The sequence below is a fragment of the Hippoglossus hippoglossus genome, chromosome 5 (assembly GCF_009819705.1).
Source record: "Hippoglossus hippoglossus isolate fHipHip1 chromosome 5, fHipHip1.pri, whole genome shotgun sequence".
NCBI classification, from domain to species: Eukaryota; Metazoa; Chordata; class Actinopteri; order Pleuronectiformes; family Pleuronectidae; genus Hippoglossus; species Hippoglossus hippoglossus.
Window position 1 is genome coordinate 5,861,680 of NC_047155.1, and position 24,758 is coordinate 5,886,437.

The 24,758-nt window shown below is 42.0% G+C and overlaps 1 protein-coding gene across 1 annotated transcript; it reads right to left on the bottom strand.

Moving 5' to 3' along the window:
* Positions 1 to 9,671: 9,671 nt before the first annotated feature.
* alpl (alkaline phosphatase, biomineralization associated) lies at positions 9,672 to 23,957 on the bottom strand. The gene is made up of 12 exons (XM_034586287.1): positions 23,815 to 23,957; positions 20,724 to 20,891; positions 19,820 to 19,939; positions 18,589 to 18,704; positions 16,178 to 16,352; positions 14,672 to 14,847; positions 13,646 to 13,786; positions 13,419 to 13,488; positions 13,148 to 13,282; positions 11,315 to 11,506; positions 11,073 to 11,192; positions 9,672 to 10,147 (listed from the first exon to the last, which is right to left on the bottom strand). The coding sequence occupies exons 2-12, from the start codon at positions 20,842 to 20,844 to the stop codon at positions 9,879 to 9,881; spliced, it is 1,635 nt and encodes a 544-aa protein (XP_034442178.1). The 5' UTR covers positions 20,845 to 20,891; positions 23,815 to 23,957; the 3' UTR covers positions 9,672 to 9,878.
* Between the last annotated feature and the right edge of the window lie 801 nt (positions 23,958 to 24,758).

The following is a 24,758-nucleotide window of genomic DNA, read 5'->3' on the forward strand; positions in this document are numbered from 1 at the left end:
AATCACCGACCCAGTCTAGAAGAGGATATTTGTCTGTGAATCATCTGAGCTGTGTGACGTGTGCTGCTGTTTGATCCATGTTTAACTGTTTTGAAAGAGTCAACATGGTGTAGAATTAGTTTTTAAAACAACTTGTTTTGGGAGAACTATACTTTTGAATTAACTATGATAATAATTCTTAGACCATCTTTTTCTTTTCCTGTATCGTGTCTTATTTTCTGAAGTAGATTTTCCTGAAGTAGAGACTTGAGAAATAAAAAACAAATATTTTGTTAAATATCTTGTAGTGTTTGGCTCCCCAGTTCCCCAGTTTGTATTGCAAAACGTAAACAGACTAGAAACATGTTTTGGAGACACTTAATTAAGTTAGAAAATGAGTCGTCATTCATACAAACAAAGAATAGCCTGTCAATTTCTGTCATGAGCGACCATTTGATCTTCATTTCGTTTGGCTGGACGAGACGTTCCACCACACAAGTTATTTGGAAAGGAAACATAATCATCTGTGCTGTGTGCTCCGGAATTTCCGCCATTGCAAACAAACCCCCTTCTTCTCTCCTCCAGATGTTCTGAAGAAGAAAAGATCTTAACCCAGAACACAAACTTAAAAGTCTCATGAGCGTTTCAAAGTTTGAACAAATTCTGTATCTGCACGCCAGAGCAGTAAACTTTGAAAACTGAGCGGATCTGAACTAAAAAAAAAACATTTTTCTCATAGACCTCCATTATGTAATCATGATTTTCAAAAAAGAAATATTAAATGTAATCTGCTACAAATACAAACGGTGAGTGCAACAGTCTCTTGATGTTCACATCATGTTTACAGCATATTCTATGCTTGACCATGCTGTGTTATATAAGTTTCCTAGCATAACTAAAATGGCACTATAGTACGTACCTCCGCCGAATCAGTCCCCTTATGAAACCAGATTTAAATCCGCTTGATCCAGATTTCTATTTGGATCTGCACCAATTTCCACATACTTATAGAAATCCGTCCCCCAAATATGTCAGATTTGCTTTTTTTATCAACATCCATGAACGCTGTTAAATAAAGTGATACAAATTTTTATCTGGATCTGCTCCTAGATTTAATGAGTTCTTTCTGGGACCAACATGTTTCGTGCAAATCTGTTTTGCATAATCTTGCTAACAAACAAACAACCTATCAACAAGCAAACAAACGGACAAGTGAAAACATTGCCTAGGAGGCAATAATCAAAATGTGCAACCAGCAGAATTTATCTTGTTTGTGCTGGGACAGCCACAAATTGTTGCCAGAACCTAAAAATGGTTCTCATCATTGATAACAATGATGAGAACCATAGAAACAGAAACAACTACAAAACAACTACAAAACAGAAATCAATCACTTCTAAACAGTCTCTCTTCTTCTTTCTTTGTTCGCTCTATATGCGATGAATCTCACTGTGTTTGACTCCGTTTCCCTCCCCCTCCATTTTTCAACAGTAATCAGTGGTTAATCCCAATTTATGGCCAGATGGACAGATATGGTCTGGGTTTCAGAAGCATGGGATTACCTTCTGATTACTGTCTACTTATCAGCATGGTTTGTAACTCATATTTTATAATGGTCTTTCACTTTCCAGTACACTCATGCGTATACTGGAGTTAAATTAGATAAAAGAAACTTTTTTTCGCAAATGGGGACGATGACAGAAACAAAGACTTGATGAAGAATGTAAACCCACGATGTTGCAGCGTCCACAGCGAGCTACAGGGTCAAATACAAGCAGATGTCTACAAGAGCTATTAACTGTATATTATGGCTCCAGTCAGTTGAAAGGAATGAAGAATGTGTACATGTATACAATGGTTAGCCCCCAATGTTTGTTTGCTAATGCCTTGACCCAAAAGTCACTCATTACCACATGACCCCATCAAAGAGGCCCTTGTTTCTGCAGAATTTCAAGCAGCCATTCATAGGCTGACATCTTGAATGAGCGAATAGAACCTACAACATTCACACTAGTAACAGGAGCTAATATTAATTACCATGTAACAAGGCAAAGGCCCCGAATGTGGTGTTTAAATTGGGGGCATTATCAACAGGAGCAGCCTGTGGATGAAGGGATTTGGGTTCAGCCGTCGGGTTAATTGGATATTAAATGAACTTGGCAAGTTGTTCTCTGCTGTGATCATCAGATGAATACAGCAGTTGTGGGACCTCAGCCAAAGTGTGACGCTCAGCTGACGCCGCTGAAGCTCAGCTGAAGCACAAACATCTCGAAGCCATCGATCCAGGTTGTGACGTGTGGTAATTCAAGAGGAAAACACAGATGCCGAGGGAGTTCTGGATGATTGGTTTTCTGGTCCTGCCAGTGGGAATTGTGTTTTATCCCTTCATAGAACAGATTTATGGGGAGTCGTGATGAAAAACTGGTCGTTCTGTGACTTCATCATTGTGGAAACCACCTTCCTGACTTTGGCTCTCCAGCTACAGCCAGATCTGATGGTCCCATCTCCCAGTCGCCACACAAAATGTCATGTAAAAGATTAAAAAAGATGTTGAGTTGATCCTCCTCTCCACAGGATTGTTAAAGCAAAGCTGGAAGATGCCAAAGGTCACAGATAAATCCACTAAGCCACAACCTATGGTCAGTTCATACAATTGATGTTTTGTCAAACAAGGGCTGAAGAAAAGAAGAAAGAACATGAATTTTGTATTTCCCGTATTGACTTAACCACAGAGCGTGTCAGCTTGGTATAGACACTGTTGTACATTTTAATTTAACATTTCTATTTGGTAGTTTAAACTTTATAGATTGCAAAAGTAATGAAGCTCTGCATTTTTGTATGATATGTATTTTGCATGGTATTCTATGGACGTGACCAAAATCTTGTATCCCAATAATGGTCTTTTCAGATAGATGTGTGTAGAATGGGGCCATGTCTTTACGGTAACTATATCTCCCTCCATCTTTGTGATTCTTTGCCGTATGGTACGTCACAAACAAAAGCTTCTAGCAACCATTTAACTGACTGTCAGGATTACATCGCTCTGTGTCACATTCACTGTCCTCAATGTTTTCTTGTGTTGCCTTCATGCAAATGTCCGACCTGTATCTGTGTTTTGTGGAAGAACACAAAGCGCCGTACACAGGATAGTAATAATCCCGGTGAATTCTGTGAATTTATTTGGGGTTTTTTTTTATCTTCACCTGACATCAGACAAACGATGCTGGGAACTCCAACAAGTCTCATTAACTCTCTGTCTGTCTTGTTTAATCTATTGCCAACACTGCTTCCTGGCGTAAAAAGCTCATTAAAGGTTGACTTGGCGTCCTCTCTCCCACTGGGTTTTCCACGGAAACAAGAGGGCGATGGTACTACGTTCACTATGTGGATCCGGTATGTATGCAGCTGTGGAATACAGTCAAGACGCTGGGTGGGGGAGGTGAGGAAGGAGAGGAGAGGGCAGGGGGTTGTGTGGGAGCCAGGAGACTACAAAAGAGGTCGGCTCCTCATTTCAAAGCTCTGCTCTCAGGAAACGTACGAGTAGAGAAAGCTGCTGCGGACATGAAGCATTCAACCACACGACAGACACAATCCATCAAAACTGTCTCATCCAAAAACCATAGACTTCAAGTTGATCAGTTTATTTAAGGTTTGTTTTCAAAAAGTCCCACGAAAGGACCCTCGTCTCGTTTGAATCGTATAAATCTTGACTCAGATGATGTTTGGATTGAATACTGAATTTTCTGAGGTGACTCAAATCTTCTCCGGCATCTTTACAGGTATTTCAGCGGCTTAAGATAACTGTTGACTCCACTTCATTAAAACTGTGGTAGTCTTGTTACAGCTCGGGTTTTCTCACACATCCTGCATTCATCCCTTTGGTCCGTTTCGTTGTAGTTTCCATATGTTTGTATCTTCGTCTCCAGGACACATTTCATTGTTATTTCTCATTAGACGTGAATCACTTAAGCTCTGCTGTCGGTAAGATTGTCACACACAAAGTCACACTCTCTCTCTCTCTATCTGTATTTCTCTCACCCCACCCTCCCCTCACTCTCCCAGCCTCACCCTCACTGTGCAGCCTCGTCGGCCCATCTCTGTAACACTGGGAGGCCGTGGCTGTCTGAGCGCTGAAACAGTGGTGTCTCGGCTGCCTGAAGAGTCAGTCTCCCTGGGAAAAGGTATTGAACAAACTTTGCTGGACTCAGAAATCAGTTGTTTGTCCAGTAACCTGTGCAGAAGTAGCTTTTAACGGTGGAGTAAGTGATCATAATTCAATACACTTAATTACAATTACAGCAGCTAACTTCTCATGGTCTCCTCGATGTCCGTTCTGTGTATGTGCTGAACAAAAATCTGGTATTTCCACACATGCCTAGAATACTTATATATAGATACATGATAAATGCAAGCGATGGTCTGGCACATGCTAATGGTTAGTGCAATTAAAGGATTACCAGGGAAAGGACAAGGGGCAGTCCACCCGTCCTTCAACAGCAGACCATGTGGAGTTTTGAATGGGATCGTTATCGGCCTCATGGTGTTGAAGCCTGTGCGAGCTGGATGGTTTCAAGATGGCTTTCTCTCCTCCTCCTGGAAGGCTCCCAGCTGGGTTTGGTTTGGATTGTGTTTCATTGAGACCTTGGTTCATAGTTCAGGTAATTTAGGTTAACACCACCATGGTCTATCAATATTAGTGACCTAATACGTCAATCTGCCAATGGTGAAGTTAGTCAATTTGGACTTGGCAGTTAAAAGGAGCGCTCCTTAAACTCCCCTGTGGTTGTGTAGTATGTGGCTCAACATGGCCTTTCCTGTTCTTTTGGATGTGCTTAATATATTTAACTTTCTTTGCGAAAATTTTAATCATGGATTCTGAGAATAGTTAATACTTTGGTACTTTACTGGATTTGGCAACATATTTGGCAGCAGCACTACCCAAAAACTGCCAAGATACAAAAAAGGCTGAGTCAAGGGGAATTGTTCAGGGTGGAGCTGTATCTGCCAAGTTTTTAGAGGAAGTTCAACTTGCAGGGGCTCTAGTAGTGACATAACTTTTTTTGTGGGACTTAAGCAGACAGCATTGCTCGGGTTGTTGTGGCCTAAAACTTTAGAGACCGTTAATTCAATGCATTGTACAGAGTTGCAGGTCATCTCGATGTGAATAAAAAATCTATTACACGGCCCTCCACCATTTCTAGTGGCCACATCTAAAAAGGGATGTATAAATGTACTGCAGAACTTGCAATTCACCGGTCAGTTAACCGGAAAGTCCCACCAACAGATTAAGGCAGCTCCTTTGTACCCAATTCTAGTGGCTGAGAAGCAGTTTGAACATCTTTTACCTGTATTTCGTGGTTCCACATCCAAAGTACCACTGGACCTAAGTACTACTGTTTTTCTGCTGCATATTTCCTGTGCCACTGCTTACAAAAATCTTATAGAGAAAACAAAAAAACACCAAAACCAATCGCTTGAGTCAAGGCATTAATTTTCAGCTTAGTTGTCTAACGTCAGGTTCACCATTCCAGGCAACATTTAGTGCTCCACACAGTCAAGAGCTATATCTCATCTCATTGTCATTGATAACTTCACAGCTAACCAAACAACTTGTCTAAGGCTGCTTTAGATTTAGACACAGCCCTGGCCTCACCGGCGCACCCCCCCATGCCCTTCTTTTAAAAGAGAGCTGATCTGAACCCCTTGAGATGATTCGACCTTGAAAGTTTCCAAACTGCAATTATAAAATGGAGACCTGCGCATTTACTCTACTAACTGTTCTACAAATCGACCCCAATACCAGTACGTAGCAGTAAACGCCATCTGGTAGACTGATCTGAAAGAGACGACCACACAGTCACTTAACTCACCTGGAATATTGTGGGTCTGAAGGTGACTGTTGAAAAAAACCCACACTTTTCATTTTCATTCCCTCGTTCCATGTGTTTTCAATACGCACCAGCGTGTTGCTGAGTCGAAAGCTGTTCTTAATCAGCGACGCCAACGATCAGCTCTCTCTGAAGCTGTTCCACTCTGAAGCAAATGGGAGGCTGACTTTGCGCATCCTGTGCGACAGTGCGATAACAGATTACCTTATCAATGGCCAACAGTTGGCGAATGCAGCCGGCGAAAATGAGTTTGGTTGAGTGGCAGACAACACAAAGGAGGAGACTCAGGCAGAAGTCACTCTTAACAATTAGTGGGGAGAAATCTGCGGCATAATCACTCACACAGCAGCTGCCTTGATTATTTGCTTCCCAACAAGCTGAAGAATTGAGGCTTTGTTTCACAAAATGCATCGACGGAGTAACTACCCACCAACTGAAGACACCTGTGTTTGTCTCTCACTGTATATTTAACCAAATGTGTTTTTTAGTTATTTTATTGCTACTTTGACAGGAATTGCTTTTTGTTGAGTGTTGCAGTGATTGTGGATGATGCAGGATCTTGTGTTAAGTTAAATAAAAGTTTGATTTAATTCCTCAAATAATTGGACACTATAGCTGCTTTCAGACATTCACCGAACTCCGGACTTTCTCCATCTGACCTCTTAGTCCAAAGTCCGTAGAAATCCAGGAGAGAGGGGGGGGGGGGGGTTGACGATGCTTCTAACGCGCGACAGACGCAAACAATTTAAAAACCAAAAGAAAACAACTAACTACAGGTGAAAAATCAGTGACACACACGTTGACGACGGAGAAGAAGATGTCAAGAGAGTTTCTGGTGAAAAGAGCTGACACCGGTGTTAGGGGGGTGTGGCCATGATCACTTGAGCTCCGCAACAGAGTTAATACATCACTTCCTGTCTCTGTCTGCTGCGCCCGGCTGCTCCACCTCTCGCCTGAAAAACGTGGAGGATTTGATACTGTAGTGAACGCGTCTGTGCAGAGAACCCCCCCCCACCACTGTGTTGTGCATGTGTGAAAGGCAAACTTATTCTCCGGATTTTACCCGCAGGTCATGTCTGAAAACAGCTTATGGCTGGTCTCATTCTCAGACTCATTCAGCTCCTATAGACTTAAGCCCCTGCACATTTCCTCGGGGCACTTTCAGTTATTATATTCATGATTTTTAGGGCTGCACGGAGAAGACTTTGAGAAGCCAAATGGAAATATGTGCTGAAGTCAGGGCCATGTCTTGATTCTCTCTGCCCTCACTGTCTGCAGAGGGATTAACCCTCGTGCTAGCTGCCCCCAGAGGGGTGAGGGGAGCTGGGGGGTGTAGAACAAGGCGATTAGGACGGATGTTTAAATCTTCCCAGCTGGAAACAATAAGAGATTATAGAGATTATGAACAGGTTCAGAAGTATGCAAGGGGAATGACAAGATAACTCAACATTGAATCCAAAGAATTAGAAAGTATAATAGCTGGAGGTAAACTTAGTAAAATCCATTTGAATATAAAACATTTAATCCAAATTACATTGAGATATGAGGTTATTTCATTTAAAATACTAAATAAGAAACCTAAGTAAATATAGTGACTCGTGTTGTGGATCAGTGGTTAAAGTTCCTTGCCTGTTACTGATTAAACCCTGAAAAGTCATCCTCAATATCACATATTTCAAAGTTATATTTCTTTCCTTCAAGGTTTTAAAACGGCTTGGATATAATTCTACACCTACGTATGTAAATTACCCCACCTCTACCCCCCCCCCCCTCCAGCGTCTCACCTGCAGCTCCAGCTCCGCTCAGCAAACACACAAACCTGTTTGTTTTCTGTTGTGAACGCGAAGAAGAGCAAATTGTATGAGGTCTTGTACACATCAGTGTATCAGAGTACAATTTATAATTTATATTTTGCTCTCTGCAGCGTTAGAAATGTATGTATGGGCAACATGAACCTTTGGAAACCTTGGTCCAGATTGCACATGAAATATCTTGTGTCATTAAAACTGCCATACAGTCATGGTATCGAGGTTAAACGTGTGCATGCTGATCACCCAAGCGAAGGGGGTCAATGACTCCATTTCTGCCCAGGGAAGGATCTCTGCTTTGAAAAGGGGAGAATTAGCATCTTCTTGCAGCCTCAGTGCTCCTTTTATACAGCAGAATCACAGCTGTCAGCCCCACGTTGCTTTCTTAGTTTGATCTGTCTCAGGCTCTGTAATCTCAACACACTTCTTTTCTTTTTCAATTATTCAGCCACAGCGACTCAAAGGGTTGCAGATCATGACACAGATTCGAGAGTGGGTCCTTAATATAGAGACGGATAGATTGGTTGATATAAAATCCCTCCGAGTAAAAGTGGCCAAATCGAAGCGAAGGGGGGGAGAGAGAGAGAGAGGGTGAAATGGAAATGACTGAGCTGCTGGTCAGAGAGATTGAGGTGATGTGTTAGATTAGAAACTCGAGAGATGATTTGATGACACAGTCAGAACTTTTTGTGGGTCAATCAAGATCTGAATTTTTTGGCAAAAGCATTTTTTCCCCCTTCACATTCAAGCAGTGAACGCTCTGTCCCAGATGAGCAACTGATACGTATGTGTAGCAAATTATGTATCTTGAAGTTTAGCATGGAGAGAGATAATACTGCTCTACGTATATTAAAAGATTATGTTATCTAATATAATATTTCTAGTTCACAAATAATCAGTTCAGCAAAATACAACTTCATGGATTTAAAGAAGAATATTTCCCCTCTTAAGTATCTGTAAGTTGGAAAACTGGTCTTAGTTCAACAGTTCAATATGCAATTTGTCTATGGAGAACATACCACCACCTATTAATCTCTGATTGGTTGATTGTTTCTTCTTCACCAGTGATTGTTTGCCTTTAATTACTTTACCTTGTCATTGATGAATTTAAAAACAACAACAAACAAAGTCTTTCTCTAGTTTCATCAGATCTTTCGTCATTTTAGAAAAACAAAACGGTTTTCATTATTCTGAGATTTTCATGACTCATGAGTCATGTAGAAATATACCTGAGAAGGAAGATGAAGTTGGGAGTTGAAAGCCCACTTGAATATTCATGCTCCCACAACCTGATACCCATCATCGCATATCTCTAAATATAGAATACAAAAGATAACACCGGATTACAGGGTGAGGATTTGTATAGCTGCCAGGAAGCATAAGAAAAATCGGGAAAGCAAGTTCACAAAGTGGCCCCTGAGGCTTTTGGTGGATTCCAAGCAGCCATTATGTGCGGTGATACTGAGGGTATAGTGGAGACTGCATGAGAAGTTCATTTCATACACATTGAGCACTAAACCTCCCCTTTTCATGCTTCAGCCAACAGGATTCCTCTGTTTTCCCAGTGAGCACGTGATGACACAGAATGAGTGGCTTCAGTCCATTCACATTCCACACAGGCCACAACAGAGCGGATGGAAGAGTACAACATACAACATGTGTGACATTAAAAAAAAAAAAAAAGATATTCACTGTTACATCAGGTGATTTCGCTGCAGATGTGTGTTGAATGGTGAATTTGTGACATTTACAGGGAAAGAAAAAACACAAAAGTAGGATTTTGACCTTGTGTTGCCTGCAGAGCGATTTCCCTTTTTCTATTCACAGTTCTTGCGAGTTTTTGCTTTTTAAAAACTGTTAAATGTCGACAAATTTGACTCAACTGTTGTAACTGCAGTAACAATTACACCTAATCATGACAATTTAGGAGAACGTGTATTTAGGAAATCAGAAAATAAAAATTTCAAGCATTAATGCTGCAACAAAACTGACACGATTATCAGAAAACAAATTTTTATTGGTCAAGAGAGTTTACAACTTCCATTACTGGACACAACGGTATGTGAGGTTTTCAGTGCTTTCTCTATGCACAGGGTTAGACACATCCTTAATTTTTTTTTACTGTTCCGCTAACTATACATTCAGTTGCTTCTGGATTCAGTGTCAAATTTGTCCTTCAAAATGTGTCGCTGTCAGAGGTGAGTCAGCAGAGAAGTCGGGCAGCTGTGAGAAGGGCTGCGATGCTTGAGAGGGCGGGGTGTAAAAGGGGCGCAGTCCCGCTGGATGACTTACAGTGGTCCCTGTTCTGGCCGATGCAGGCCGCGTAAGCCATCACGTGGGGGATGTAGTTCTGCTCGTGGACCCCGTGGAGCAGGTGAGCGAGGGGACCTTTGGCAAACACCGCAACATCCTCTCCTCCGTGAGTCTCCATGCTTAGAGGTACAGCTGCCTGGGCCTGGTAGTTGTTATCATCTGTAAGGGCACAACACGGAGACAGATGTTAATATTTATTCTTGATGGAAAAACGAGGGATGGATAAAAGCAGCTGTGGAGGTTCGGGCCTCTACTCTAATTTGCTGCGTTAGCGTCGATATAAACATCTGTCCTGAGGAATCCGATCACAAGTGGCAGCTCACACCTCAGTTCACCTCACAATCGGTTCACACCAGGCATTTGAATTCTTCCCTACGTGTGTCTCCAGTGACCACTCGTGATTGGATCCCCCCCCCCACACTCTATATGCAAATAAACGTACACTTTAATGCCCGCAAAGACCAAATGATTTAGCTAGCTTGAATATAGACATGGCTGTATTGTCAATATGTTTGTGAGTGTGTTTGTGTGTCAGTGAAAGAGAGAGATCTCTGTCCTCCATGTGTCTAGGTTGTGTTTTCACCTGTACTTAGAGGGCTGTCCACTTGTGATCAGATCGCCTGAGACAGATGGCAAATGGTCTGTATTTAACTCGTCTTTTCTAGTCCTGATGACCACTCAAAGCGCTTCACAGTACAGTACAATTTCATACAGTGCATGTATGTGCAGCACTTTCTCTACGAGAAGGCTCAGTTTGGGGTTTGATATCTTGCCCAAGGACAAGTTGGCATACGGACTAGGGAAGACTGTGATTGGACTGCCGACCTTCTGGTTAGAGGACAACCGCTCTAACCCCTGAGACACAGCCACCCCCAAACCGTCCATGGTTCGCGATACGCAAAGACGGAACCACTCCCTGTGCAACCCCATGCACATCCACAGCAGCAGGTTCAGCCTGTTGCGTGTGCGCATGTGTGTCCAGTCACAACCCTGTGTAATCTGAACCAGTGCAGAAGTGTCTTTTAAATATATTATGTTTCCTAAAAGTTATACACCGATCTGGTGGCTACATGATTTTACTTACGGTAATCAATAGTGGACACGTTCTCCCTCGCAGCACTGACAAGTTTGTAACCTGGTCCGTTCCCATATAAAATGGAGGTAAAGGGCTTCTGGTCCACATCACTCAGCATGGGGGCCAGACCTGCGGACGGAGACGGGGCATTCAGCATTTTCACTAGGCCATAATTTGGCATTACTACAAGTCATATGGTACAACAATGTAAAATAAATAGAAATAAATAGCACTGAATCATGATTACATACCAAATATTGTGTTTCCTCTGACTGTGTAGCCCCCGAAGTTGAACATATGCGAATGGTCCGCAGTAACTATGGTCATTGTGTTGTGGATGCTTGTCATGAGGTCTGCCTGGCCGATGGCCCGGTCCATTTCCACAGCTTCATGCAGAGCTAGCTTGGCCTTTCCCTCATGGTGTCCATGGTCAATACGGCCCCCTGGAAGAGGAGGAAACACCTGAAGTCATTGTATGCTTTTAAATTAACTTCAGTTGTCTTAAGCTGTTTGACCAAGAGAGGCTCAGTGCAACAATCCGTCCAATGGGTCTAGAAGTGTGAGACGGCCAAAGTGGTTGTGTGAAGAATGAAAAGTAATGGACGCTCAAAGAGACGCTGTTATGTTCTCATCCCCACAAAACATGCTAATCACTGGGTGAGTAGGCATCAATATTAGACTGACGGTTTTACAAAGCTACAGAAACCGGAGTCCTACAATCAAAAAGGTGTTGGAGTTTCAAACAACACCATATTATAGACAAACTGACGTCTTAAGCCTGTAGCCGAACTCTTGCAGTCATACTTGCAGGTTTTTGCTAAGTACAGAGGCTTATCAACCGCAAAATACATCTTACTACTATATCTGCAGTAGAAATAAAAACTATATTTATACCACAAACTATCACATTTACTTGTTTGCATAGTTGATAGATTCTGTTTTCTATTCTGTACCTACAACATTGTTTTCATCTCCCGTCCTGCCGCTTTCTCTTGGCCCCACATGCGTCTTGTGATACGCAAATATACACGTTCATCATTTCTGTTCACAAAGATTAACTTATGTTGTTTTTACCCAGTCTGAGTACACAAGTGTGTCTGATGTGTGTGTCTCTGTTTGAGGGAAGATTTTACCAATTTAAGGAAAGTATCGATCATTATGTGGTGATCAGTGTTGATATCGTGGCAGGGGGTCTCAAACAAATCAACGAGAGGAGAGAAAATCTGTTCGACTCGTAGTGAAACTGCAGCGGCTCAGAGGACGTCAGCTGAGTAGGAGATGCTTCATATGGGGCCCAGGAAGGATTTGGGTTCACACGCGGGGCCCTGTTTGTCTTACTTTGTTTTATTACCTTTCCCTTTATTTGCATCGTTTTCCCTTGACCTGAGTTACATATTATCTCTGCAAGAATGCACTCTGACGTTTTTGCTGAGAAATTTTGGGTGACTTAGTCAATGTGGTCGATAAAGGTGGCTCATAGACTGCGGTTGCAAGGCCAACTGACAGGAACTATCTGTAAAGAATTTCCTGTTTGTGCCACCAACTTGTTTGTGCCACTTTGAGCTGCTGCACTTAGCTTCATCACCATCAAGCAATCAAACCTGTGATAGGTTGACCCGAGGAGGATCCACTCACTGGATAATTTTTTTGCAAATATTTTTAGTAAATATTCTTAGTTGGAATGAGCCTTTTGAAATGGTATGGCCTTGGTGTGCACCATCACCAAGGCCGCCATCACTCTTCAGCATCCAAAGGATGTGGTCCCTGAATTGAGACACAGCTTCTATTTTCTGACAATCTAATGAGCCTGCCCACTTTATGCTGCGACTTGCAAGGTGTGGAAGTAAACAATTGTCCTCAAGCTCTCTTTGTTTCATTCTTCACACAACTACCTCCATTGCTTTTTGTGCGTACAACCAAGTCCAGCACCATGGATGCCTTTTGATCTTAACAGGCAGTTCTCCCCATTTGTAGGGTTGGTTTAAGTCCAGAGAGAAAGGCGTGAAGCATATAACCCAGTATAGACAAACTTTGAAACAGTACATCAAAAACTCTTTTCAGTACAACACAGGTAAAAAATTCACCTTCTACAAGCAGGTAAAATCCACTGGGGTTCCTCCTCAGGATCTTGATGGCCACCTCCACCATCTCTGTCAGTGAAGGATCAGTCTCTTTGTTCCTCTCCAAGTCAAAGGGCAGATCCGAAGGTTCAAAGAGACCTGGGATAACAGTTCAAGGAGAAGTAGGATATTACTAGCAGAAAATAAGCCCCCAGCAAATTCATGCACGTACAGCATGGCTCTTCATTTACACTTCAATGAGAGTTTCATAATGACACTAAGGCTGAAAACTCACCCAATAAGTAATCCACGTTGATAGGGTTCAGTGATAAGAGCTGCCTCTTGTTCCATACATAATGGCCTCTCTGCATATTAAAAAAGAAAAGACAAATGCACAGCACAGTGTGAGCAGTAACGCCACAGTCACTTTGAACTCCAAAATATGCAAATGTAATTGGGAAGATAAAAGAGGGAGCAGAGAGAAGAGAGGAGCAAACAGAGGGATGAGGAGGAGAAATTTACTTTATCCTTCGTTCTGTCGATCCACTCCTGGACCAGGTTTCTGCCGTCTTTGCGTGTGCCGCTGTGCTTCGCAATGCCGGGGTACTCCACGTCTGACGTGTTTTGGGGGAACATGTACTTCCTGCCTCCACCCATAATAACCTGAAAAGCAGCAGAATAGAAGACAAAATTCAAATTAAATGACCACATGCACAGAGAATGACAGCTACAAAAAAAGAAAGAAATTGAAAATTGCTGTTTTCCAGGTACACCATTTGGTTTGTTTCAGTACAAAAGCATCTGACGATTAAATGTTCAAGTTTGTTTTAGCCCACTTGGGTTCCTTTAAGTTAAATGGAACCCACATAATCCTAATGCCACCTAAAATTCAGAGAGCTATTCAGTTCACTTGCCAATTACTTTCTTGATTATTATATTAATTGCTTTGTCCATAAAATGCCCAAAATATAGAAAAAAGCCTCACAGTTGTGTAGTATCAACTTTCTTGTTTTGTAAGACCAACACTTAAAAAGCTTTAGCCGAACAACTAACACCATGATCAGGATTTTTCGGGCTATTTAGACACAGAAGTACTTCCAGCAAAATGCACATTCACCATCTTACGTAAGAATGCTAGTATGTAAACAACTGATAAACACGATGTCCAGCTGAGACCAAAGGGCATGTCATCCATTTTGCAAGAAATTGATCAAAAACCAAAGTTAGACAATTAACATTATGACCTGATGGAGGCTCTGGAGGAAGTTTATTCTGAGGGGACCGTGATTTAATGTCTATCCATTCAACCGTTTTTTGCATGAATGTTAGTTGCTAATGCCGGTGGTGCTAGAGGAAAAATCAGGGGATCACTAGAGTCATTGGGTTTAATTCTTTGGATGTTTGGATGAATGCCTGTGAAAATTTCAATCCATTGCAATCCATCCAATACTTATTTTAATCTGAGTGATAGACCCAAATAGCCATAAAGCTAATTTAGTCATCAACGAATTGTTTCAGCTCTGGTCAGAATCATTGCTTTTCACTCACATCAATGTTGGGAATGTTTTCGAAGAGCTGCCTGGCGATATCCTTGCAGCCGGACTGCAGCGCTTCACCTGGCATTTCGTTGTCCGAGTACCAGTCTCTGTCCACACTGTGGGCGTAAGCTGCACTGGGAGTTGCATGGTTGACACGCGTCGTAGTCACAATTCCCACTGACTTGCCTGCGTTTGACACAATCACATGCGGCCGTCATTTTCTGACAAAAGCAGAGGTTCTAAAAATTCACAATTCCAAACACAAAATTCCATTTCTGGGAATCACTTCACAGGCAGATATAGGAGTCGATTATCATCTCGACATAGTCAGCACTTTAATCACGTAGAGGCCGTCGTAAAACATGAAAAACATCTCAGAAAGTTCAACTCAACTACTTACTTATTTTTAATTAAAAACCCACATTACATTACAAGTTGGTTTTGAATAGGTCCCCCAAGTATTGCTTATATCAATCAACCTTAGCCATAAAGACAATGTTATGTTGACTAGGGCTCTGCAATTAACTGAAAATGTATTGAATATCGCATAAAAAAACAATTAATTAACCATAATCGAGGTGTATTATGAAATAATAGTGATAGTGATTTGAAGACATATCACCCGGCCCTAATGTCCACCAATGATCAATGCTTGGAGGTATGTTGCTGGCATAAAAATGATTTAGGCCAAACTCTAGTTAATCTTCCGGGTGTAAAAGGTTAAAAAACAAACGACTGGTAAAGCAAAAGCGGGACAGTCTCGTAAAATGACCCGATGAAAAAACACATTTCTATTTGCTTTGTGCAGGAGGTCATCATGCTGCCTGCCATGTCCCCTGAGGAATGATTGGATTTCTTATTATCTGTGACCTCTGATCCCACACACACGCACGCTCTTTCCCTGTCACTCTTTCACACACACACACACACACACACACACACACACACACACACACACACACACACACACACTGTGACCCTCACCCACCCCCAAGTAATCATTACCGCTGCTCTCTAAAAAAATCCAAGGTTCAAATTCCTTTCACATCTTGTTTCCTCCTCTGTGGTGCCTTTCTCCTTTGGTCTTTAAAGCGTTCAACAGACGACATAACACTGATGCATCCTTGAAAGGTAAATGCTCGTACTCAGACAAAATCTAATGTCCTCTCTCTAATAAACTCTAATAAAATGGGCCATGTTTGTGGCTTTTGACTGAAACACTTTGTGTGAGATGTTGCTCTATGTTTTGGTCTGGCACTATGGATACAGCATTTAACTTCTCATTGAAACTGAAGTCACTCAAACCCATGTGTGAAAACCTTATGAAACTTCATAGAAATGATGGGTAGACTAGTCGAAAATCCCCTTTTTGGTCGAATAAATGTCACAAACAGCTCTAAAATAAGTTTGGTTAGAAGGATGAACAGCTGAGAAGGTGAATAAGGTAGAATTCTGCCTCTAATCCACAGATCTTGAGACAAGGAAGGTGAAAAAGGCCTGTTTTAAATCACATTACCTGCATCTTTAGCCCATTTGAGGATGGAGGTGACCTCGTTCCCCTTTGCAGTCTTACACTGGGATCGGACAGCAGCTGCACTCACGCCCACTGTGCCCTCGTTGGCCTTCACCCCGCAGAGGTAAGCTGTGGCTGTGCCAGCGCTGTCTGGCACCTGTGCATTCGTGTTATATGTCTGCAGGGACACAGGGCGTTGGCATGGGATCAGATCGGTTTGTTTACAGTCATTCTGATGTAATTTGTGTAAACATGACAGGTGCTATTCCTTCAATAACAGCCACTGGCTAAAACACGATGACTAGCCAATAAACTGATCTATTACTGATTGTTAAATTGCTGCTCTTCAATGTTCAATCATTGTAAATTGAATATCTATACATCATATCTCCTTTGGTTTAACATTAACTGGTAAATGGAAAATGTTGTCCGGCATCTCAGCTCCTTCTTTACCACAACAGTCTGGTACAGAGCCTGCCTTATATCTGCCACTACCCAAATCTGCCCTTCAATCTCCTGCTCTATTCTACCTTCAGTCGTTAACAAGACCAAGATACAGGATCTCCAGATAAAGCTAAACAGAACCACAGGAAATTCCGAGGCCCCCACATTATTATACAACCCAAGCCTCCCTGACCGCGCCTTGAAATCCTGGCAATGAAAATACTGGTGGCAAGGGAATAACTTGGCAGAGACCTGTGCCCTTAGAAAACGTGTTTGACTTCCCAGGAGGACAAACAAGTTTACACAAGGACAGGTGGCTCATAACAGCGGAACCTCATATTCCCACAATATTCCCCACATGATCACCAAAGAGACCAGTCATAGTTCTTTTCTAAATTCATAAAACATCTGTAGACTGGATGGACAAACTCAAGCAACCCGGCAAGGGGTTGGTCCACTGTGTCGCTCTACTGTTTCATCCACGTTGTTTCAAAGGAATTTGAGGTTCGTCAGTGCACCCTGGCATTCCTTTGGTGGCCGAACAGTGAAAAAGGAAATCCCCCCCCCCCCCACGCCTGAGCTTTCTTGAGGGCAGCTGAATGTCTTTCTCCATGGCCTCCTTGAACTCCTCCTACACAAAAGGTTACCATGGTCCTCTCGGGTTCCCCAGTTTTCCTAATCCGGGCAAGATGACGCAGTCTCAAAGTCCCTGTTAATGTGAACCACTGTTGGTCTGGCCTCTCCCCTGGGACAAAATTTGCCTTGGGAGACCCTACCAGGGGCTAAGGCTCCTGACGATCCTGCTCTCCGGATCACTGAGACACACGAATCCCTCCACCATGTTAAGGCAGCAATTTTCTGAGAGGTACGGGGTAACACCACAATAAAATGCCAGGACTTTCAACGAAAACATCTTTCACGAGTTGTACAATATAGTTTTCATGTTTATACAGTGACATAATGTTTACATTTTTTGTTCGAATAAAATCTAGCAAACTCTGTTTCCTCCAATCCAAATAGAGTTGTATTATCAAAAGGTTTGTATAAGTAGTCAGACTTTTTCTCTCACAGTATTTACAGTCAAGGCTATGTTGTGCACTTGTGAGTGTACTCTATTGAGACCAAATGAATGCAAGCCAATTCAATTTTAGTTTCAGTTCTTGTCTAGGATGCCACCGATACACTACAGCTGGCACTGAATGCTCGCGCAATGAAGGAACATGTCACCCAGTGTAATGTGCAGCTCAGTTATGTGTTTTCAATTAGGTTTGGACAACAATTAAGCTCCATAGCACAGAGAAGCTACATCAGGCTTTGGTCACACAGATATTACTCATTCGTAAGATAAAGTAATTTTTACAAAACAAGATTTGTGTTTAACCAGGTAACTTCAGGTTTAACCCTGGGTTTTCTGGCACAAAGTGTGTTGACCTCCTACTGGGGTTAACCACAGTGGTAACTTAAGGCTGATTCATGCTTCTGAGTCAAAGCTACGCCGTAGCACGTAGCCTATATGCACAGGGAGAGCATTCATAGTTGTGCGTAGGTGTGTGTGAGGCCTGTACATTGCACCTCTAACTTGCTTGTAGCCAGACAGGAAAAGTATGAGGGATTAGCCAATGTTAGGTTTAGTGAAGCCAGATTAGGAAAGGACATCCTTTTTATTGAACGTACTTTGTAGTACCGGCCCCTGGTCTTTTTCACGAGAGTTGTTGACAGTGAGAAAATATAGAATATTGCCAAACTTGTTCTTAAAAAATACATATAGATACACAGGTGTAAATAATGAAACTACTCTACAATGTCTGTCTGTCTAATATCAAATCTGTATCATAACACACAGCCCGAATGACATAACCCACTAAATGACCTTGTTAACGGTCACAGACCTTTGTCAGGAAACCATCAATGGCCAAAGCAAGATCAATACATTGCCCTATACTGTGTGATATATAATGACCAAATCAGACCTTAGCCAGAGACACAAAAGGGAACTTGTCCATCTCCAGCTGCGTCTCCTCTCCGCTCTGTCCGTTCAGCTGACCCTTCAGGATTCGAGCAGCCGTTACCGTGGGAACGCCCATCCCTAAACACCAAAGGTAGACTGTTAGTTGGTATTATCTTTTTTCCTCAGGGTGAGAGATAAAGACAAACATTGAACTTTTTTTCACTGCTGTGCTCATTTTGCAATGTGTAACTGACTGTTTCTTTTTTGCCACTTTAGTGAGATAAGATTACTGCTGTGAGACAAAACATTTACTTAGAAAGAAACCACTTTTAAAACAGATACTTTTGATGGGACAGGAAGAAAAGACCTTGTGTAGTTCATCTGTAACCTGCTCGATTCATCTTTCCATGATTGTTTTGTTGTTCGGTTGTCTAGAATGAATATCTGAAAGTCCCACCCACAAACTCATTGTGTCTTATACCATTTTAGGTCACAAGAAGTGAGGATATCTTTGGAAATCTGACCTGGCAGAGCTGGGTGAATTCAAAAGTTCTCCACGGCCTTGTATTGCATGCAGGAAGAAAAACAAACGGATAAAACTCACATATATGTGAAAGTCACACAATTAAATCTAAGGCTCAAAGCAACAATGGGTCAACGTGCAGCTGAGATTCATTACTTTCCCCCGAGCCAGTGATTTTCTTGGGAAATGTCTGAGAAACACTTTCCAGTTGGACAATCATCTCCCGTTGCGTGCTGCCAACTTTTTTCTCAACACCATAAGATGCTGCCTGTTATTCTGTAACTATACTAACATGAGCACGTATGCTGCAGTGCACAAGAATGTCTCTCTGTGCATGTTGTCCAAACAGAGAGAGCAGAGGCCCGATGGAGGATAAAAGTTATTATGCAACCAATGAGCGTCCCGGCACAAACAGAAGCCCAGTGATGTGGTGGCGGCGCAGTTTAGTTCACTGTTAACCATTAGAAAACACATCTTGTTTATTTTCCACTGGGTCATTTCAATTTACATAAAACTATTAACTTGACTGGGTTGTTTAGAATGAATCACATCTATAAAATGTAATGTGGTCTAGACTGAAGAGAATCTGACATCTAGGGTGTTTTCTGATGAGATTACTGAAAACATTTCCTCCTTTAAGTGGTTTTACACAGGGTTTGGGGGGGGGGCTTCACTAATTTGAGTCTCTTTCCAAAATCAGTACAGAAAAAGAGTTGATGTCTTGACTTACCATCTCCTAGGAAGAGGATGAGGTTGTTTGCTTGGTTTGTATTGAGTTTTTGCAGATCCAGGGCGCTTTTCAGGGTCCGCTGGGCCCACGCATTCCAAAACTTAGGCTGCTTTTCTTGCTCTGTGCATCGCAATAAACAATAAATAAGACTGGTTGGCTGTGGATGGTTACAGGATTCAACGCGTACATTTTTATTGCAGTAAATGTGGATCAGATTAGTCCGAATATAGGAATGTGTTATACTTAAAACAAGGGAAAATATATTTAAGGTAATAGTCACAAACTGTAAATACAATTATGACTTATTACCACTTTTTACCACAACATGTACAACAACTGAGATTAAAATGAATTTGGTTATTCAATTAATTGAATTTGAAAATAAAAGTATTAGATATTAATTTTACAGTTTAAGTTGATTTTTAAGGAAGACAAGAAATTATATCTTTTTTTTTTATTTATTATTTCTTAGTAATCTATAGATGTCGTCTTAGGTTCTGGAAAAATTTGAATATATTTCACAGTTTTGTGATATTTCAGAAACCAAATTATTCATCGATTACTTGGGAAAATAGTCAGCAGATTAGTTGATAATTAAGATACGTGTCAGTCGCTGCTCTAACTATAATCATGGTAGAGTCAAATTGTCGAAAAGGGTTGTACATTAGCATTTGACATGTTCAGAATCTGTGCTCGTAACAGTGGATACGCTTTTTTAAACAATTGACAAGAAAAGGTCTTTCAGGATGAACTCCTCTCCACAGAAAAACTTGCTTTAAGACTTTCTAACATCCTCCTGCAAACTGAAACAACCTTGTGTGCTCTAAACATCTCTTTTCCAGTTACACAAGTTACTCAGTTGTTGTTTGTGCGGCGTCTGCTGACTAACAACACAGTAACTTACCTGGGAATTGCGGCTTCCCCAGACTCCCCAAGATCAGACAGGAGCAGATGATGAGCACGGCTGTCACCTTCATGTTTTCGTCTCCGCGTGGCTGACGTGTTTCTCTAGACGGCCATAACATGCCACTTGGAGAAGCTGAGGGAGCCCGTCTGCTGCACAGCCTCACAGCTTTGGGAGAGAAGCGACACACAGTAGTGGTTAAGTTTGTGTCATCTTGTCACACCATGACTCTTACGTACCGGTTTAATATTTATTTTAGGGTTAGGGTTAGACACACCTACTGCTAACAGCACTTTTAGCTCACACTGTTGCCCTGAAGGTCGAGTTCTACCACAGGCTCATGTTGCAGAGTGTGTTGAGTTAAGGGATTTTAAGCACACAAAATATTGACATGACGTAGGCAGTCAGGTAAAGTGAAGGTAATTTAATCTGAATAAACAAGTTTACACTTGCTCTGCACTCCAGGCTATGCAGAGACACATGAGCTGAGCAGATGCGCAAGGAGACATCAATGGGAAGATGAACAGATGAAGGAGGCAGGCATGATCCAGACAGGGGAAACACACAAACTAGACACAGACACACAAGCGAAAAGAAGAAATAAAAGTCCTAAGAGTCCTTAAAGAGGGGCAGATCAGGACCACGCAACAACTGGAGCATTAGTTCTTTGCTCAGTGTGACCTTAAAATAAATAGTGGAGAGACGTGGTGGTATTACTCATCCCCTCGCAGTCTCACATAGGCTTTCTGAATAAAACAAGGAAAAAACTGTGAAGGCAAAAAGCACAAGGACACAAGCAGCAGTTTGTTTCATGTCACCTAAGCAATATCTCATGTCTTCATATTTCCTTATGCATTCGTGGCCTCGCTTGTTAAAAAGCACAGTTTGCAGCCCACCACTGGGCCTCGCAGCAGAAACAAAAGCAACGCTTGGTAAAGTGAAGCTTTGGGCCTTGCTGTGAATGCAAGTAGTCACAACAGGGGCCCTTGTGGGTCCTGGCCAGTAATGCTTTCATTTATAATTATCCACACCCTCCTCCTTTCTTCCCCATGCTTATAGTCAAGGTCATTTTAATGGGATTGAGCTCCATAGCACCGAGAGGTTTACGGGGCCATAACAAAGCCGATTAACACCAGATGATTGACTGGACACATCCGGCCCTGAGAGAGAAACTCAGCCCAGTTATACTTTTATCTCAAAATTACCTGTGCAGTGGTGGCACAAGGTTTCTGCTTATTTTTTGTTGAACTGCAGCGTAAGTTCAATTACTTTGATGTAGTTAACACACTTAACACTCTGATTCCACCTGAAGTCTCGACCTGATGTCGACAACTCTACATGCAGCTTGATTTTGAACTGCACTCTTCCATACTGACTAGAAGATGTTTGTGCCACGTCTGTACCAGGATCGAATCTGAACCAGGACCTGTTAAACAGAAGTCCTGCACCAAGCAGACACAAGTCAGTGGATTTAATAACAACATACAGATGATATTCAGTAGAGCTCATACCTTACATTCAAGATCCATGAATTACACCCTGGGAAATCAGTGAATATGTAAAAAAAATCCTTATGTGGAAAATAAATTCCTGGATCAACCCCTTTGTCTTGATTTGTGCCAATCATCCCTCGTCCCATCCTTCCACCAAGTTTCATGGCAATCGTTATTGTAGTTTATGTGTAATCCTGCTGACAGCCAAGCCAACGAACAAACACATGGACAGAGGCCATAACTTAACCTCCTTGGCAGCGTTGAGGTCCTGTTTACCATTCCTCAGATGCAGCAGACCAGAGTGACCTCAAACGGTGCCAGGTCCACCCAGAGGCAGTGCACCGGCCAGTCTGCAGGTGAAAAAGCAAAGCAGAGCCACCATAGCCACCAGCAGGATGCCACACAGGACAGTGGTCAGAATCACGTGAAATCCCACTTCAATCATCGTGTCCCCGAGAGTCCCGCTGCTCCGAGGTGTCCACAACCCACAGCCTGTGTCACGTATGGTGAGATTTTCCCATCAGTGACTCTACCTCCCCTCAGCTCCATGCTGAGCTGCTACTGAAGCCCTGGAGCCAGTCACTGCCCCAGCAGGTAGCAGCTTCAAAGCATGGCTTAGGCTTTTATTTCTACTCACGAGTGTGGAGCTGACCTCCATAAACATTCTATCACACCATTTATCACTGCTTCACTTAAAGAAAAGCAAAGCCGATGAGTGCTTTGTGTGGCTCGCAGACACATTATCCTGCCTGTCTCTGCTCACTCTCACTGGCGAGGACACTTATCACAGTTGCCAGTTTTTAAATAGGCAACTTGGTTTGCTCCTCACACCAAAGTCTGCATCACCCAGAGTCTTGTATGCACACAGAATAACTAACATTTAGAGAGGAGCTCTCTCTGAGGGGACCATCTTACTTATTCCTGCCTTCTTATTCGGCTAAATATCTCATCTCTCACCGTGTATGAATATGTATCAGCTTAAAAAAAAAATAAAGATAATAAAACAGATTTGTATAATATATCTGAAACTGTGTAAGGAATTAAATGAGTTGTAGCAGTTTAGAGCATCCCAAACTTTGTCATACCCTCAAACCGCTCAATTGTGTCTGCAGAAGTCTACACCACATATGGAAATCAGTTTTTTCAAAAAAAAATAACCCACCACTGGGCATTGAGTTGCATGCAGCCTCTTATATGAAAGGGGTTGGGGGGTTGGGGAACAGAAGGGGGTGCAGGGAAACCCACCACATGCACTTTTACAATCTCCAATCGTCTAAATCACTTTTAGGATGTCAAAATGATGTGGTCAAATCTGTTATCACTTAAATGAGTACAAAACTAAATTAACTAGGAGAGGAAAAAACCAGCAAGTGTCTGTGCAACAGGCAACAAGAACCTCTTTAAATAAAAATAAATCCAGATTGAATGATTTGACTCTGCAGAGCAAACTCACAGGAATGAATGAATCAAGGAGGAAGACGCAAAGATGCAAAGACATAAATCTGAGGAAAAACAACCTGTGAGCATATTTATGTCTCTATCCCCCAAACGCAACCTGTTTTAATCTATACAAGAAACCAAAACTTAGCTTTACTTACTGCAACTGCTTGTCCAGGAGGAAATCTACATGCAGCTCATTCACTCTCCTCTGGATTAAATGAGCACCGCTGCTTCCACGTCCCTTTTATAAGGCCACGATTGTTCCACACTGCTCCTCTGGAGGTCTGAGAATAGCGGTCTGTATCCCACGAGGGGGAAAAGACAAAAAAGAAAAAACCCTTAGAAATAACGGAGCTGCTGCTGCTGCTGCTGCTGCTGAGGGAGAAGATGGACCGAGAGCGCCGCCTGTCGGACGACCCAAGAGTTGCGTCAAGGACAGAGCACCCACACAGGACTGTCAGTGGTGGAAGAATTCAGATACTACAATGTACAAATACTCCATTGTGAGCAAACGTTTGGTAACAGTACAGAGGTATTGTCATACATATAAATATTAGATCCAAAGTCCTCATGCAGGAGAATGGCTCTTTCTGTGTTAGTGATATATATGAGTGAGCTAGTTTGAAGTACTCACTCCTCCGACTACTCTTAAACTGGCCTTTAAAATACTAAACAGCACAATAAGGCCATGAAGTACTTAGAAAATAGCACATAACAGAAAGGAAATCGAGCAAATTCAAAAAACATAAACATAAAACGAACAACAAAATACATGCAAAACAGCACATATGCTTTGTATTTAAAATCCTCAGCCTTCAAGTCAATAAAGTACAGTAAAAAGTACACATTTCCCTCTGAAATAGGTAGATTAAAAGTATACAAAAAACATGAAATATCTATCAAACTATTTATTTGTGTAGCCCATCTTTACAAAACCCAATTTAAATCGTGGGGCTTATGCAACATCCTCCATCTTTGTCCCCGGACAAGGGTACGAAAAGTTTAATTTTAATAGGGGAAAAAAACGCAGAAACTTGAGGTACTTCTCTTGTTTTTCAAGAAATATCTGAAACAAAAGTCAGTTTGCCTGTATACATGTGAG